Source organism: Martes martes (assembly GCF_963455335.1).
Source record: "Martes martes genome assembly, chromosome: 18".
NCBI lineage: Eukaryota > Metazoa > Chordata > Mammalia > Carnivora > Mustelidae > Martes > Martes martes.
The window spans coordinates 22,501,962-22,517,948 of record NC_137906.1 but is presented as its reverse complement, the minus strand read 5'-3'; the positions used below and the strand labels follow the sequence as shown (position 1 = coordinate 22,517,948).

Sequence of the window (15,987 nt, the reverse complement as noted above, 5' to 3'; positions counted from 1 at the left end):
TTAAAGTTTTGCAGGAGCTGTTGGGAAGGAGCTCTCTCTACCCCCTGGAATCTTACGTTAAGCCTGGAGCTGCTTGTGACCATCTTCTCTCCACATGGACAAAGCCTAATTGAGAACAAAGTCAGAAGAAAGCAGAGTTTGGAGATACACATAGATTCTTGACGACATGATCACCTGGATGCAGCCATGCCTGAAGCTCAACCACCTTGTATTTTCCAATTACGTGAAATAACATGTTTTTATCATCACCCCCTTTCTTCTGTTAGCTAATATGATTGGGTTCTTGTCATTTGCAATAAAAAGAATCTTTAATAATATAGAAATACATATTTCTCTAACTTAGACCCTCTTCATTTTTAGACGCAAAAATACACAAAAGTACTTGCTTTCTAAGTTACAGGCGAGAGACCCAGTCTGACCAGGGCAGGGAAACTGAACAGAGAGGATTATCCATGTGGGATTCCTTCAGCATAGACCCAAGAATTAGGGTATCAAGAAACTCATCCTACCCAGTTACAATTGCCGCACTAAGAGAAATTCCAAGGTCCCCCAAACTCTGCCCGAAGCACATTGTGATGTCCACCTTGGCGGCCATGGAGCTGCTTGTTCCTCGGTCCACACCTCATTCTGAAAACGATTCCTGAAACCCAATTTCAAACAGCAACCTCGCCTTGGTCATTTTTTGTTTTACCACAAAATTTCCTTTTTTTCATTGCTTAACAAAATACTCTTATTGCCTTCTCCATGATGTCTGCTTATTTCCCAGAAATGGTCACGTTTCTCTCCGTGCCGCAGCAGCTTTTACTAAAAGCCCACAGTTGGCTGGATTGCACAGGGATTCTCCAAATGACTTTGTGTTTTTCCTAAGTAGATCAGTCTTGTTTTTCAGAGGAATTGAGGAAGAGCAGACATGTTCCAGCCTGCTCTCACATTCCTTCTGGCCTCTAAGACTCTGGTCACTGGGAGTAGAAACTCAGGGAGTTCCGTCTTCTCCAGCATCTCTTGGCTAAAGTCTCGGGACCTGGCAAGGGGCCACAGGCAGCTGGAGCCACCCCTGGTCTGAAACTGGGTCTTTCCCGGTCCTGAGAGCCCGAGGAAAGATGTGGCCCGCTGCAGGGCCTCGTCATGACTTCCATGGGCCCCACACACATTTGTCTCCACGGGCCTGTTCCTCCATAAAAGAAATATTAAAAATCACACTTTATGACTGCAATGGTAGAAAGACAATTATGATCCAATCTAGATTCACTCTTAGGTCTTCATTATTATTGCATTAATTTTTCTTCTGTTGCTTTGAAAAGCAGTCAAATTGAAAACATTTTGTGGGTCCCTAGAAGTATGGAGAGCTCTAGGCCCCAGGCCAGCAGGCCAGCAACCACGGCCCCAGCCCCCAGTCCTCGGGGCCGAACCCCATCTGTACAACCACCTTCTGCCAGGAAGGCAGCCCTGCTGGACGGGCCCTGCCAGCCTGTCTCCCTTCACTGGAGAGCATGATCCCCTTGCCCCCTGCCTCACTGGGACAGGGCTGGTCCCTGGGCTACGATCCGCCCCTCGATGTACTGGAAGACAGCTGGGAACAATAACAGGACAAGCTGAAGTCTCCCGCTCAAAGCGCCTAATGCGGCAGGCTCGGCTGGGGGTTTAACAACTTACCAGGGACGTGACTGCAGGCAAGAGGGGACGCGCGCAGTGCTAGCCCCTCCTCGCAGGGACACCACGTGGCAGGCAGAGCCCAGTGCCGGTGCTCCTGGCATCTCAGCCAGCGCTGGCTCTTATGAGTCATCAGAATCACTTGGTTCGTTGTAATAACTGGTTATAATAATTGGGTTAAGTAGGGGATGCCCCAAGTCTGCTTCCCCCTCTATCCTAGAAGGCTCTGACCTTGGGCTGAGGACCCCTCTGTGTGAGCTGGTCTGGCAGCCTCAGAGCCCAGCCCTTGTCCCCCTCCCACGTCCTCGGTCAATGGGCTTGCCCAATCCTTCACCTCCCATCAGAGCAGGCCCGAAGCCCACCCCTCTCCTCCAGGGCCCTCCTCACCCCTTGCCCTGTTCTCAAGTGGCTCCAGAAAGGCCAGGGGCTCCCGGGCCCGGGCAGCCTCTCTGTTAGTGTCCTGTTGCCCCCTGCCCCCGCCCCCCATCTACCTTCTCCCAGGCATGAAGACAAAATCCTTTCTCTCCCCCACTTGCTACTTCGGTCTTCTGACATCATCTGGCTCACACATGCTTCTTAGTTACTGTTTTCTGAAGACTTGAAAGTCTTCTCCCTCCAGCCCGGTCACCCCTGCCGCTCGATCCTATGAAAAGAACACAGGGCTTTGAGGCCAGCAGGAGCTGGGTTTAATCCTGGCTCCACAACTGACCAGCTGTGTGACCCTGGGCAATTCAATTAACCTCCGGGAGCCCTGCATTGTTTATCTGTCTGAAATTACGGCACACAATCTTATTTTCTTTAGCAGTGGGGCTCTGGGTTTTTTTGTTTGGTTTTGCTTTGTTTTGAGGGGCGAAAACTTTGCTAAGCCCTTTGAGGCGGGAGAAGAGCCCGCACCTCTACCCCACGAGAGGTCTGCTTGTAGCCCTGGAAATGCCTTCTCGGGCTGCCCACCGGCTCTTACTATGTGACTGGAGGGTGCAGGGAGGGGCGGGGCTGGCTGCTTGGGATAATGGAGGGGATTCTTCGAGCTTGGAGCTGGGAAAGAAAACGTGAAACTGCCACCAAGGGAGACGGACCAGCATGTCACAGCCCACCTGCTCAAACCAGACCCATCACCTCCCACGACCTGCTCTTTTCCCACCTTCCCCGTCTTGGTGATCCACCGCTCGTCCCATCCCTGCCCGGAAGCCAGCCAGAAGCCAGCCCGGGGACGCTGGGTCAGAGGCTCTGGCCGTCTGGACCTACAGAGTCCTCCTCAGAATCACGTTTCTGGCTGCCTAAAGTAAAACACATAGGCTGAGAGAGCTCTATGGAAATCTAGTTAGCAAAACATTCAAACAGGTGTGCGGCACAGGAATATTTGTCTTCTTCATTAACACCTTAGGTAACAGCATTCTGCAAAAGCTCTAGTAAGCTTTTCACTTTGGAATGAACGCACCTCAAGGTACTTGCCGCGACTGTCCCAGGAGAGCCAAAACACAGACTGTTACTGGTGACGACACCGCAGGCGCTCCCCTCTACGGAGTTCTGTTGTCTCTGTTCACTGCTGAAGGACCTACTGCATGTCAGTTACAAGTTCAAGAACTAAGGCTGGACCATTAGTCCCCACCCGGCTCATGGACCCCCTGAGTTCTGTGGACTCCAAGCTAGGAAGCTGCCCTGGGTCCTCTGCTTTCCATACCCATCCAGCCAGCTCTCCTGAGCAGTCTGCAACCCTGCTCACCTCACCTCCTAGCCGGACAGAGGGAGGGTGTGCCTGTTCCCACCGCCCCTGTGTCCTTTCTCACCTCCTGGCCAGTCTCCTCGCCTCCACTCTTGCTCCACTCCCTCCATGCCATGGCCAGAGCCCTCACCCCCAAATGCACATTTGACCATAGCCCCTCTGCTCCGGATTCTTGATGCCTCCCTGTCGCCTCCAGAGGAAAATCTGAAGATCATGGCAAAGCACCAAGACGCTCCCTCAGCCAGCTCTCCTGCCTTATCTCTCGATTCTCTCGCTCTCTCTACTCTGCCTTCCCATCATTCTGAACAACTCGGAGTTTCCAGAATATGCCACCCCACTAAGTCTTTGCCCATGTTGTTCCCTCTATCCAGAATGCCTTCCCCAAGCTGTCCATGAGGGAAACTCTTACGTTTTCTTCCAAGTGTCAGCTCAAAGGGATGCCTTCCTCCTTCCCATCCCCCATCCCCCGCCCCGGCCCGGTACACAGAGGTCAACCCACTGTTTTCTAATTGTTTGATGAGCCTGTCTCTCACAAGACTGCAAACTTCAGGAGGGTGAAGACGCAGCCGTTTTTCCTTTGACTCCCCCAAACCTACAGTGCCTGGTCCTTTAGGCCTTCTTCTAATATTGGTTGACTAAATCACTACAAGATAGAGGGAGGAAAAAAAAGAACAAATAGGTCCAGAATAGTTCACAGTTCGATAGCTAGGAATGGTGTGAGCGGGACCCAAAAGGACACCACACCATGAGGCTCACTCTCTTTTTCTTTGCTTTCCTTTCCTGTGATGGTTAGATTTCCACGTCCCAAGAATGCCAAGTCACGCGTGTTTGGATCTGTGGGGCGTGCTGTAATCTCTTGAATTCAGCTCTCGATCTTTGAGGGGTCCCTCTGTTAGATACACACACTTCAATTAGGGGGAGATTATTTCCCTTACCAAAAGGCTCATCGTTTCAGTTTCATTAAATAGAGGGTTCTTCCAATGCATGAAGAATGGGATTAAACTTATAGAAATTCAATTTACATTTGGCTTTTTAGGAACAGATATCTTACACAGCCAAGCCACCGCTATATCCGTCAGGCCGCCTGAAGTTATGGTTCCTAGGCTCCTTTTACTCCCTCTGGCACATTCCCTGCTTAACCCCTCCTGACCTGGATCTGTTGAAACAACTCTGGGCACCTGGCCACGTAATCCAGTAGCCTTTTCTTGGAGTCGTCTGTCTCCACCTCCCTGCGTCCTATCACAAGGCTGGCCAACCCATTCTCCCTAAAGCCCTCAAAATCCCTGGCTCTGGGGCTTTTCTGCACCATCTTTTCTGCACCATGCTAGTCCCTGAGCTTCCAGAAGTGTTGCCTCCCTCGGCTTCCACATGAATGTCTCAGAGGCACATAAACTACAGCAGATGAGTGATGGGCCTGCCTCCCCCAAAGGCCCCCCACTTTCATATCCCTATGGAAGACATCATCATCCACTCATTCTCATAAGGCACCTCTCTCTGCCTTGTCCCGCAAATACCATCCATCACGGGCCGTAAGATGTTCAGCTCCTGAATATGTCTCTAGCCAATCCACCTCTCTCTCCTGCACATGGGAAACGCCACCAAAGCTGCAATTGTCCCTTTCTAAAACCCCAGTCCTTATGATTAGCCCAGCACCTGGCACATGATAGATATTCAATAACCACCAAAGGCGTGAATAAGTGAGCAGATAAATCCTATTTTACGAACTGTAACACAGAGGCTCAGAGAACAGAAGTGACTGGTGTAAGGTCACCCAGCTGGGGGGTGAGGGGGCAGGGCACAGCCAAGCCTCAGCTCCAAGGCAGCTCCCACACCCACAGTCCATTCCAACCGAAGCCCAGGGTTGGCTCCACTGCCTGAGGCCCTCCCCCTTACCTGACAGCACCGTGAAGACAGCTGCGAAGGCGTTGAGCTTGAGCCCGTCGATGACATTGCTGGAGTGAAAGAGCTCGAGACACATGAGGCTGAAGCCAACCACCAGCAGGAGGATATAGAGCACCTCGGAGACCACCGACAGCCACAGGACCCCTGCATGACAGGGCCAGAGCGGCCGTGAGATGAGGGACCCAGCAGGGTGGCCCCGCGCGGCGTACCTCCCACCCCACGCCCATCGGTTGGGGAACCCAGACAAGGACCGCAGTTCTAGGGTGCGTCCTGATGACACAGTGGATCACGGCCATGTCCCCAGAACTGGCTCAGGCGCCCAAGCCCAAGTCCAAGTCAGTGGGAGCCCGAGGTTCTCAGGGTGACGCTTACTAGTGCGGGACCCCTTCTGACAAGAGGGAGGAACCTCCATCCTGCAGCTGGACGGAGTCTCTCTTTCTCTCATCTGCTAGGTGACTGCTCCTGGGAGCTGTCTGATGGCCCAGAGGGCACCCGCCTTAGGATGAAGCGGACACTGTCTTTTCGCAGCCGAGTGCCGGGTGGGTGACATCACCAGGCCAATCCCCGGTGGCTTACCGGTGGCTAAACTGGTCAGGGCGGTGTTCTCTGTCGCCTGCAGCTTACGAGCATACACCTACATTTTCATCGACCTTACTCCACTTTTTTCTAGAAACCACTAGAGCTCCTGCCATAGCATCAACCTCGTGGCTGTCCCGGAAGCAGCCATGTTCTGAAGGCGGCGGGGGCGGGGGGAGGCTCCCTTCCTAGACATAGTTGATTGGTCTGGTGTGATCGCATGACCTAAGATCAGCCAATGAGAGCCTTTCCCTAGCAGTCCGCGCTTGGAAACGCAGAAGTGACCCGGAAGACCAGCTCTGATGATGTGAGCCTTATGGCAGCGCCCGGTTCCAGCTGTTCCTGAAGGCTCACGGCACCTCTGTCCTTCCAGTGGTTTGGCTCCTCAAGTGTTTGTTTTTTCCCTGTGCTAGCACAGCTCCCTTTTCTCCCCAATTTTTCCAATTTGGGTTGCCATCATCTGCCACCTAGTGTAGGGGGCATCTTCTGTTTCTTCCAACCCCTCCCCCCGCTCCCCACCCCACCCCCCCCCCCCCGCCCCGACCACCACCACAAGCCTTTCATTTGGAGTGTCCCTTCCCTTCTCAACCTCTGTGTAGTTCAGTTGCAGCTGACACATCCTGGCTCCACTTTCGGGCACATGATTCCTATCCAGTCAATCGGAGCTTCAGGACCCCCCTGACTCTAGTCATTGGTTCGGGAATGAACCTCTCTATGCCTGCTTTTCTTCACCTATAAAACAAGGATAATAATAACACCTATTTCATAGTGTTGTCGTGCTGTGAGGATTCCATTAGACAGCAATGTGAAGAGCTTGTTCTTAGCATCTAGTGACAGCTCAATTTGTGCAATATTATTGTTGTCGTGTGGGAGGAACACATCCCCACCATGCCCCAGGAAATGGAGCCCAGGGGCACTTGAGTGAGGTCAAGGGTGAAGAAAGAGAAATGCAATTGTGGGAGCAGATAAGATTTCTGAGAAAAAGGATGGGTGGAGAAAATGTAACACATCCGGTGACTTACTCTCCAAGCCACACTAATCACTGTTAGAACAAGACCCAAGCTTTAAAGAAAGGACTATGGACCAGGCCTGACCAGCCAGAGCTGGACGTATGACCCAAGTCAGTTCAATGAGAGTCAGTCACAGGACTTTCACTGGAACTACTGGTGAAAAAAATTCCTTCCTTTCTACTAGGTTTGAGCCTGGGAGGGTATAATATGGAGCTGACGGAGTCACCAAAGGGTAAGAGATTTCCTAAATGCAGAGCCAATGCCAAGGAAGGCAGCACTGTGGTGGAGGAGGATAGTGTCCTATGACATTGTTTGAGCCCCTGGATCCAGCCATGCCTGAAGCTCCCAGTCATTTGTTCTTTCTATCACATGAACTATTTAAGTCCTTGTCTTTGCCTAAGCCAGTCTGAGGTGGAGTTTCTATCCCTTACAACAGAGAGTCTATTCTCCAAACCTGTCAAATATGTCCTTCCTACCTCTCTGCCTTTATAAAATTGTTCCTTCTACTGGGAACGTGCTAGGGACATCTAATATATACTATTTAGTGAATGAAAGCAATGGACAGAAATTTCTCAGTCCTTATCTGCTCCCTGATGAAGAATCCAGATTCTGAAACACCCACTATCATTCCTAGCACAACAGGCTTTCAGAGCTGTGGAGAAATTCTTTCTATTTTTTTTTTTTTTTTTTTTGGCTACAAAAATATCACATCTCCTGGGCAATCCCTTGGATTTCTGTAAGAGAATAATGTGCTCTTGGCAGCCCCGCTGTTGTTAAAACACCCCCTGGCAAGGCACACTTATAGCCTCTGAGGCCCCTCTCTGGCCCAAAGCCCACCAAGGCAGCAGGGAGGAAGGCAGGAGATGCAGGGCGAGCTGAGCCACACCAGGAGGGCGGCAGCTCCCACAGAGGCCTGGCCTCCCTCCCAGCAGCCTTCGCCCCTAGCTGCCGTTGCCCTGGTGGCAAGTGGAGGCCGCCCCTCACCACTGTGCTGCTTACTGACTCAGCACCTCCCACAGAGAGTCCCTATTCCCCACCCCCAGGGGGGGTGCTCTTGTCCCTGCACACATGGGCTGAGGGCCAGGCCTCCATCCCTCCCACCTCCCCCCTCCCCTCACAGCAGCATGCAACTCTGCTCTTTCAGATGCGCCGAGAGTTGGGGTGGGGTGTCAGAGGCCGAGATGCCCAGAAAATAAGTAAGTTAACTGTGGGGAAACAGGCACCCGTCTCTCTGATGCCTGGTTAGGCTTACTCAGGCTTCTTATTCTCTCCAGATTTATTTCCCTGTCCCGCCTCCCCCAACTCCCTTACCGCTCTCCTCTGGGGCATTTCCTTTGTACAAGACTTACATGTAAATCCTCATCTCAGTGCCTGCTTCTAAAGGAGGCTGACCTCAGACACTAGCATTCACCTGTTAACCTCCCCACGCCCGTACAACGTAGTGAGGCAGCACCTGCTTTACAGATAATGAACAAATTCCGATCAGAGGGACTAAGCAACTATCCTGCACAGCTAGGAAGTGGTACAGCCTGGGTTCGAACCCAGGCCTCTCTGGCTCCAGGAGCCACACTGAAATCATATCATTCTCCATCCCGGGGTGGGTCAGAGGGGCCCCACCTGGGTTGGAGGGCACAGGGTTCCCTGGCCACAGCTCTCATCTCCACAGTCTCTGGCATTCCAGATAATTCCTGAACCAGGATTCCTGCAAGAGGGTGGCCACCCAGTGGGATGGGGGAAGGGTAGACTTTAATCCTCCCCAATCCCACCAGATGTGGGGAGGGGGGGCAGGAGGTCACAAGGAAGGACAGGTCTTGAGGACGCCGGAAGCCAGGCTGAGGAAGGTGCGCTTGACCCATGAGGCTTAGGCAGTGAGGTCCTCAGGGTCTTAGCAAGGGAAGGCCCCCTCCCATCAGGAGGGTCTGGAAGGCTGCGTGGGTGGGGCGACCTGCTGGAGGTGGGCTGACATGGCAATGGCGGGAGGTGAGGACAAGCGGGGAGCCCGATAACTTCCAAGGCATGGGCTCAAGGGACTCTGACCACGAACGTGGTGACAAAGGAACAGGGAGGAGACCAGAGTGGGGCCACGTGCCCTGCTTGAGCAACTGAGGCAGAAGGTGAACATTCTTGATGGAGAATGAGGTGATGCTAAGGCAAAAAGACAACGAGGGTCCACATTAGTTGCAGGACCTCCAAAGGGCTGTCCAGGACGTAGCCGGAGCCTGGGCAGAAAGGTGCGGGCATTGGCAAGACGTGGGCACTCACAACGTCTCAGAGCAAAGGGTGGGAGACGGATCCACGGGAACATCCGTACTCAGGGGGAGGGGTGGCGGGCGGTGGGAAGGCTGTGAAGGCGACTGGATGGGTGCCCCACCCCTCCCTCCCGCAACACTTCCGTGCACACTGCCCCCTGCTGGCACATGGACCTCTGCACCCCTGTGCTTACCCCAGTCCCCAGAGCCCACTCCCTACCTTCACCCACCTTTACAGCAGGCTGGACTGGGGATGGGAGGGGAGACACCACCCTCCACCCCAGCTGCAACCCCCAACCAGCGCCTGATGTGAACCGCCCAGTACCCCCAAGTGGGTAACACTGGGGGGTGCCATCCACATATCTGGGCTTCCCACCAGGGAACTGTGTCTCACCACAACAAGAAATTGTCTGAGACATAAAGTGAAGAAGCTACTCGGTTCTCTGTTATTTTTAAAATTCTTATCACCTCAATCAAAAGAGTCCCTCTTTGGTGCTAATGGGTCCTTAACACCTTTCTATCACCTGTCAATTGTTTAAAGTCCGGGAAAGGGCTCAGGATCTCCAGCAGTTCCTAGGCAGACTTGAAGGACATTTAGACAATTTCCTTCTGGGCTGGTGAGTCTCCATCAACCCCATCTCTCCTGCCTCCCCACTGCTCTCAGCTCCTCTCTGACCTGCTCTGTGCCCCAAGGGCCCTGACCCCTAGGACTGTACCCCCAGGCTCCCCCACCCTCTGGATGAACAAAGAAGGGCACCAGCTAGAAATGGGGGGTGGGGTGAGGAGGAAAGTCAGTGTTTCTCTGCCCTGCTCCCTGTCTTGTTTCCCTTCTCTGGCAGAGACTTCATTTTCTTACTTTGACCACAGCTCCCAAGGGTTGTGGGAGCCAAGCAGCTGTGGCTTGGCTGTTCCCACCCTTTTTTCTGCCCACCCAAGGCTGGAAACGGCTCCCCTCTGTTGCCAGCCTTCGGGGGCCTCAAATTCTCTTAGCCCTTCCCATTCCTCTGTAAGGACTTTTTCATCAAAGTGCCTTCATTTGGAGCATTTGGGGGATTCTGTTTCCTGCTGGGACCCTCCCCAACACGTCATGGTTTTTGGCAAGGGATCCAATTAGAGCAGCGATCCGAGCCAGCGGTCTCAGTGTGGGCCCCAACCCGCAGCCGCACGCGGGAAGAAGTGATGCTAATTCTTGGGCCCCGGGACCCGTCTGTGTTGTAACGAGCTCTCCAGGCGATGCTGAGGAGCTCAAACATGAGCACCACTGATCAAAAGCTCCCTTTTTAGCGTAGGTATAAGAAAGTGAGTCAACTTCGGGGGCGCCTGGACCACTCCATCAGCTAGCATCCAAGCATCAAACTCTTGATTTCTGCTCAGGCCATGAGCTCAGCGTCCTGGAATAGAGCCCCGGGGCAGACTCTGTGTCGCACGGAGTCGGCTTGAGATTCTCCCTCTCCCTCCCTCTCTGCCCCTCCCACCCCGTTTAAAAAAAAAAAAAAGTGAGTCAACTTCAGAAATTGAGTCAATGCTAGATGGGGGATGCTGGCACCTGGCAAACACAGAGAAGGAGGAACTTGAATAATGAAACTTCGGGAATCACCGCATAGGGCATGGCTGCCCATCCGTGCTCATCGCAAGTATTCGTGTTACGGAGGCACGCACGTGTGAATAAAGGGGGTCGGAAAGGACACCCCTGGCCTGGATGACAGGGTCTTGCCTTGGTGATGCCCAGAAAGTCTCCGTAATCACTGGGATGACTGTTTCGCCTCTCTGAAACTTGGCATGAATGCCTCGATTTGCAGCTGAGAAGTGGTGACCTCTCGGGGCACAAGAAATGAAATGGCTTCTCATCAGGTATGGGGCCGTGGGGTGACAGCTGATCCTGTTAGCCGCACTTCTTGCCTTTTTAAAAAACAGCTTCACGACACCAACTCTGACCCTCCACGGATGGAATTGATGGGTTTGCAAGAACAATTTCCCTCCCATCCCCAGTCCCTCCCTGGCCAAGACGGTTTCCAGGGCCAGTGTGGCTGAGTGGGAGATCACTGGGTGGGAACCAGGTCTTGGATGTACGACCTTGGCCGGGGGCCTTCTCCTTCTATCCTTTGGTTTCCTTGTTTGAAAAATGGGCATAACAGATTTGTCCTGAGCATTTAATGAGACAATATCTATAAATCACACCAGCCTGACACTTGGGAAGTATTTGAGAAAGCCACATGTTACTGTTACTTCCTAATGAGTATAATTATGAGCAATTAGAATAATTATATGTGGCCGTGGGGCACAGGTATGAAGAGCACGGAGCCGGGCCGGGTCACCTCGGTGGATGCCCGGCTCTGCCAGTCACTAGCTGGGAGACGGGGCAAGCGACATGCTCCCAAAGGATATGTTTTCTCACTTGAAAACTGGGCCTAGATATCATACCCACTTTGCGGGTTGTGTGAGGACACAGCGAGTTAATTGATGAGCAAAGTGCTTAGGGCAGTGCCTGGTGGACAGCAGGTTAGTTATATAAGCATCAACTGTTACTATTATTGTTTATGTTGTTATTCCCATGGGACATGGCCAAGGGGTGGGCAGCCTGGACAAGTCCCTCCCAGCCACTGGACAAATAAAACCCATCTGGGGTGCAGAGGGGAACTGTTGCAAAATCTGGTGAAATCCCAACGCAGGGCGACGTTTCAGGATAAAACATCCCCCACCGCCAATCCATCAGTTTAATATATCAAATCAATAAATCGTGGTGCTGTGGCTGCTGGCTGTGGGCTCAGAGACACGCCCCCTGAAACCCAGCATGTTAAATCATGTAAATGATGTGGGCCAGGACCTCCGGGGCTGCAAATGGCTTCATGACAGCTGCTGTTTGTGCAAAGTCAATACTGAGGCTTAGAGGCAGGGATGCTCAGGGGCTGGGAGGAAAAGGCCAGAGAGAACTCGGGGACCTGCAGGGAGGGGCTCTGGGGCCCACTGAGCCCCGAGCCCTCCAACTGCAGATGAGACGTTAGCCCAGAGAGGAGTTAGGATGTGCCCACATCCCAAAACCGATTGAAGGTAGATTGGGGTGGGGGCGACCATCCACCTCCCAGGCTGCTTAATATTGCAAGGCTGGGGAGCAGGGTAGCCCTCTGAGAGGCGCAGGGATTGAGGTGGGGACAGGGCGGAGGGGAGGAGCCGCAGCGAGGCAGGTGGATGGTGGTTGCACACGTGTCAGCAGCCCTGAGTTCCGGCTGACGCTGAGGGACCTCTGCAAATTCCCGGAGCCCCTGTGGGCCTCAGTTTCCCTCCCAGTAAAACAAGTGGATTCTCAAAGAAGCTGCCAACAGGCCGAATCCTGCCCACAAAAATGTCTTGTTTGGCCCACACAGTATTTTAAAAATATCTGAATTCATTATCAACATTTAAAAATAGGAGACTTCACATGCAATTTGATCCAGGTTTCTGGATTCGTGTGCAAAACGGGTGCACACACAATTCAGGACCCTCATCCCCGTAGGACGATGATTGTGGGGCTCAGTTGGGGCTGCTCCCTTCAAACACAGCACATACTTCTGGGTCACTACAGACCCTACATGGTCCCCTTCACCCTTTAATGGTCCGTCTGACTCTCGTGAGTCTGTGAGTCAACAGCCCCCTATTATGAAGATGGCAAAAGCCATTTCTATCCCTGACTCTCTACGGCGAAGTACATTTTAAGAGTCTGTATGGCCCTCGCTGATGCCTCCATGTAGGAGTGAAACACCCAGCAAGCCCTCAGTCATCAAGCTTGCTCAGGGACAGGGAGGGTTCCAGCAAATACCACGCCACCCCCCTCCCCCAGGAGGGTGCCAAATTGCGAAAAGAGTTAGATTAAAAGGAAAGACAATTCAGTTCTAAAAATATGCCCACATCGAGATAATGGAGCCAGAACATGGATCTAAGAGCTCTTCCGGAGGGTCCGCCTGCCCACCCCGGCCCCACGTCCTTTGTGAGAAGGCCCAAGAAGGCTGGTGAGTTGCCAGTGTCATGGTGCCAGGAATCTTCCTTCACTGAGTCAGACAGAACCTTTTAGGCTCGGACTGGAGGTCATGGTGGCGAGCCTCGGTGGCCGCTCTTGTAGGATGTGCAAAAACGTCGGGAAACACAGGGCTTGGGATGAGAATGCCATTCAAATGCCAACCAGTGTGATGTTCAGGAAACGAGGAGCCTGGGTGGGACTGTTTGCCACACTGCGATCTTTTCTAGAGCCCTCCTTCTCTAGAGCCTCTCGACTCAAAGCGGGTCTGCACACCAGCAGCAGCTGTAGCCCCCGGGAGCCTGTGAGAAATGCAGATTCTCAGTCCCCACCCAGACCTACTGACTCAAGGTCTGCATTTTCACCAGGTCCCCAGCTGGTCCAGATGCATGGTCAAGTGTGAGGACCACTGCTCTAGCAGACAAAGTTCAAACGCTGGTGCCCTTGACACGTGGGTCCCAAGCAGCCCTGCGCACCTCCAACCCTCAGCACGGCTGCTTGCTGAGCATTCCACGCCCTCCTGAGCCTCAGACTTGGCCTCAGGCCCTGAAGTGTTGTCCTCTCTGGGGTCGTCAAAGATCTCCACATCCTCGATTCCAGAACATGCAAGTATATTACCTTACACAGCGGAAGGGACTTTGCGGATGTGATCATGACCTTGAGATGGGGACGTCATCCTGGATTATTTAGACGGGCCCCATGTAATCACGAGCATGCTTATAAGAGGGAGGCCAGAGGGCCAGAGGCAGGCGCAGAAGATGGGACAAGAGAAGCAGAGGTTGGAGTGATATGGGGTTAGACACGAGCCAAGGAAAGCAAGCAGCCTCCAGAGGCTGGAAAAGGTGAGAAACGGTTCTCATCTGGAGCCTTCAGAAAGGAACACACGCTTGCCTTGTAATTGATTTTAGCCTCCTAAGGCTCATTTTGGAATTCTGACCCCTAGAACTATAAGATAATAAATCCATGCCATTTTTTTAGAAGATTTTATTTATTTATTTGACAGACAGAGATCACAAGTAGGCAGAGAGGCAGGCAGAGAGAGAGAGGAGGAAGCAGGCTCCCTGCCAAGCAGAGAGCCCGATGCAGGGCTCGATCCCAGGACCCTGAGATCATGACCTGAGCTGAAGGCAGAGGCTTCAACCCACTGAGCCACCCAGGTGCCCCAATCCATGCCATTTTAACTCAATGGGTTTGTGCTAATGTGTTACAACAGCCATGAGAATCTAGTATACCTTCTTTCTTCAGAGAAGGTCACCTCCTCCAAGAAGCCTCACCCCAGCCCCTCGCTGAGGCCCCCAGACTGACCTCAGCAAAGAAGGCAGTCTCTCCACCCCTTCCAGTAGATGCCGTCCTAAGGTGGAGCGAGCCTGGACTTGGGGACAAAGAGGTCCGGATTTGAACTTGGATCTCTATCTAAACCTCTCTGAGCCTCAGTGTCTTTCGCCATAAAATAGAATCAATGCTATGAAACTTACACGTCTTCTGGACAAGTTAAATGAGATCATGGCTGCAAACACCGCCCCCCCCCAACCACCCACCCCCGGTCTAGCTCCTGGCACATCACAGGTCCTCAGCAAACGTTGGTGTAGCAAGTTGACACTCCAGGACCGCAGAAACGAGTCCTTCTCCTCCGAGCTCACACGTGGACAAACCAGTCGATCACCAGAACGGGATCTGACAAGGCCTTATTGCCCCCAGAGTTCTGCAAGGCTCTAGTCCCCAACAATTTAGAAATGACTCTAGCAGACATGCCCTTTAGAAACTGCTCTGTTGGAATCCGGGACCAGTTACTGAGCATTTGAGATGTGTCATGGTGACCTTGGCCTTCAGCATCAGACTGCAGTGAGTTTTCTTCCTCTTTAGAGTCCAGAAGTGGGTCTTGGAAATAAACTCGGAACCACACAGGCTGGGGCCTGGGGAGTGTAGTGGGAAAAGCTGAGAAGACTGAGGTTGAGTTCCGGTCCCCAACCCCACACTGCCCCCTGCCCCCACCATCGTCTTGACCAAGTGCTCTTACCTCTCTGAGACTCTCTTTCTCCCCTGATGGGGCTGCTGTGCAGGCAAAGGAAATAGAAGAGGGGAGGTCAGAAGTTGTGAACTGGCCCAAAGACAAGTTTCTGAAATTTGTTGTTGTTGTTCTGTTTTCTGGGTTTTTCGTTGCCTCTCTTTCTCTGTCTGTCAGCCTCTCTGTGTGTGTGTCTCTCCCTTCCTCTCTTGGTATATGTGGTATTTTTAAAATTTTGAATTAGATGCCAACATTTAAAAATGGGAAAACCGCATGAGAATCTAGATTCTTGCGGAAGCCTGGCAGGCCAGGGCCTCGTCACCACATGAAGACATTGGCTAGAGCCGAGCGGTGGCTACTTCCGCAGGCGGGGCACGCCCTCTGCACTTGGCCACACTCCCCACCCTTCCCTATAGGATCCTGCCTTGGAGTGGAAGACACCCCCGAGGGGGAGCAGAGTCTTTTACAATGGAACTGGGAGGAAGTAGCGAGATGGAAAAAAGAAGCCAAGAAGTAGGCAGTCAGGGGACAGAAATGGTCAGGACTCAGGGAAGATGTCTGCCCTCTGCCCAGGAAGACATTGTATCCGAGGGACCTCCCAGATACCCACCGGTTCCTACTCCAGCTGCCAGGTGGGGAAGAATAGTACCCTCTAGAACACCTCTGTGAGCATAAAGCGGGACTGGCCACTGTGGAAGGGAGGAAAGAAGAGAAAGGCTTCCCTGCCGTGAGGTGGAGATGTGCCCAGTGCTTAAGTCATGGCCCAGGAATCAGACATCCAGGCAAACTCCAGCTCTGCTATGGACTGGCTGTATGGCCTTGAGTCTCAGTCTCCCCACCCACCTCTTGTGAGAATTAAAGAAGCACATCAAGAGGCATAACCA

General features: G+C 52.8%; 1 protein-coding gene across 5 annotated transcripts in view; it reads right to left on the bottom strand.

Annotated features, from left to right (window-relative positions):
* The window catches only part of GSG1L (GSG1 like), a gene marked incomplete at both ends in the record, with an annotated part of 199,312 nt that overhangs the window by 66,676 nt on the left and 116,649 nt on the right, over positions 1-15,987 (bottom strand). For 4 of the 5 annotated variants that reach the window (XM_080830384.1, XM_080830385.1, XM_080830383.1 and 1 more), the window contains one exon: positions 5,267-5,419. The exons of the other annotated variant lie outside the window; for it this stretch is intronic. In XM_080830384.1, the coding sequence (XP_080686510.1) occupies positions 5,267-5,419 (153 nt within the window). The remainder of the gene's footprint in view (positions 1-5,266; positions 5,420-15,987) is intronic. 5 annotated transcript variants of the gene reach the window in all.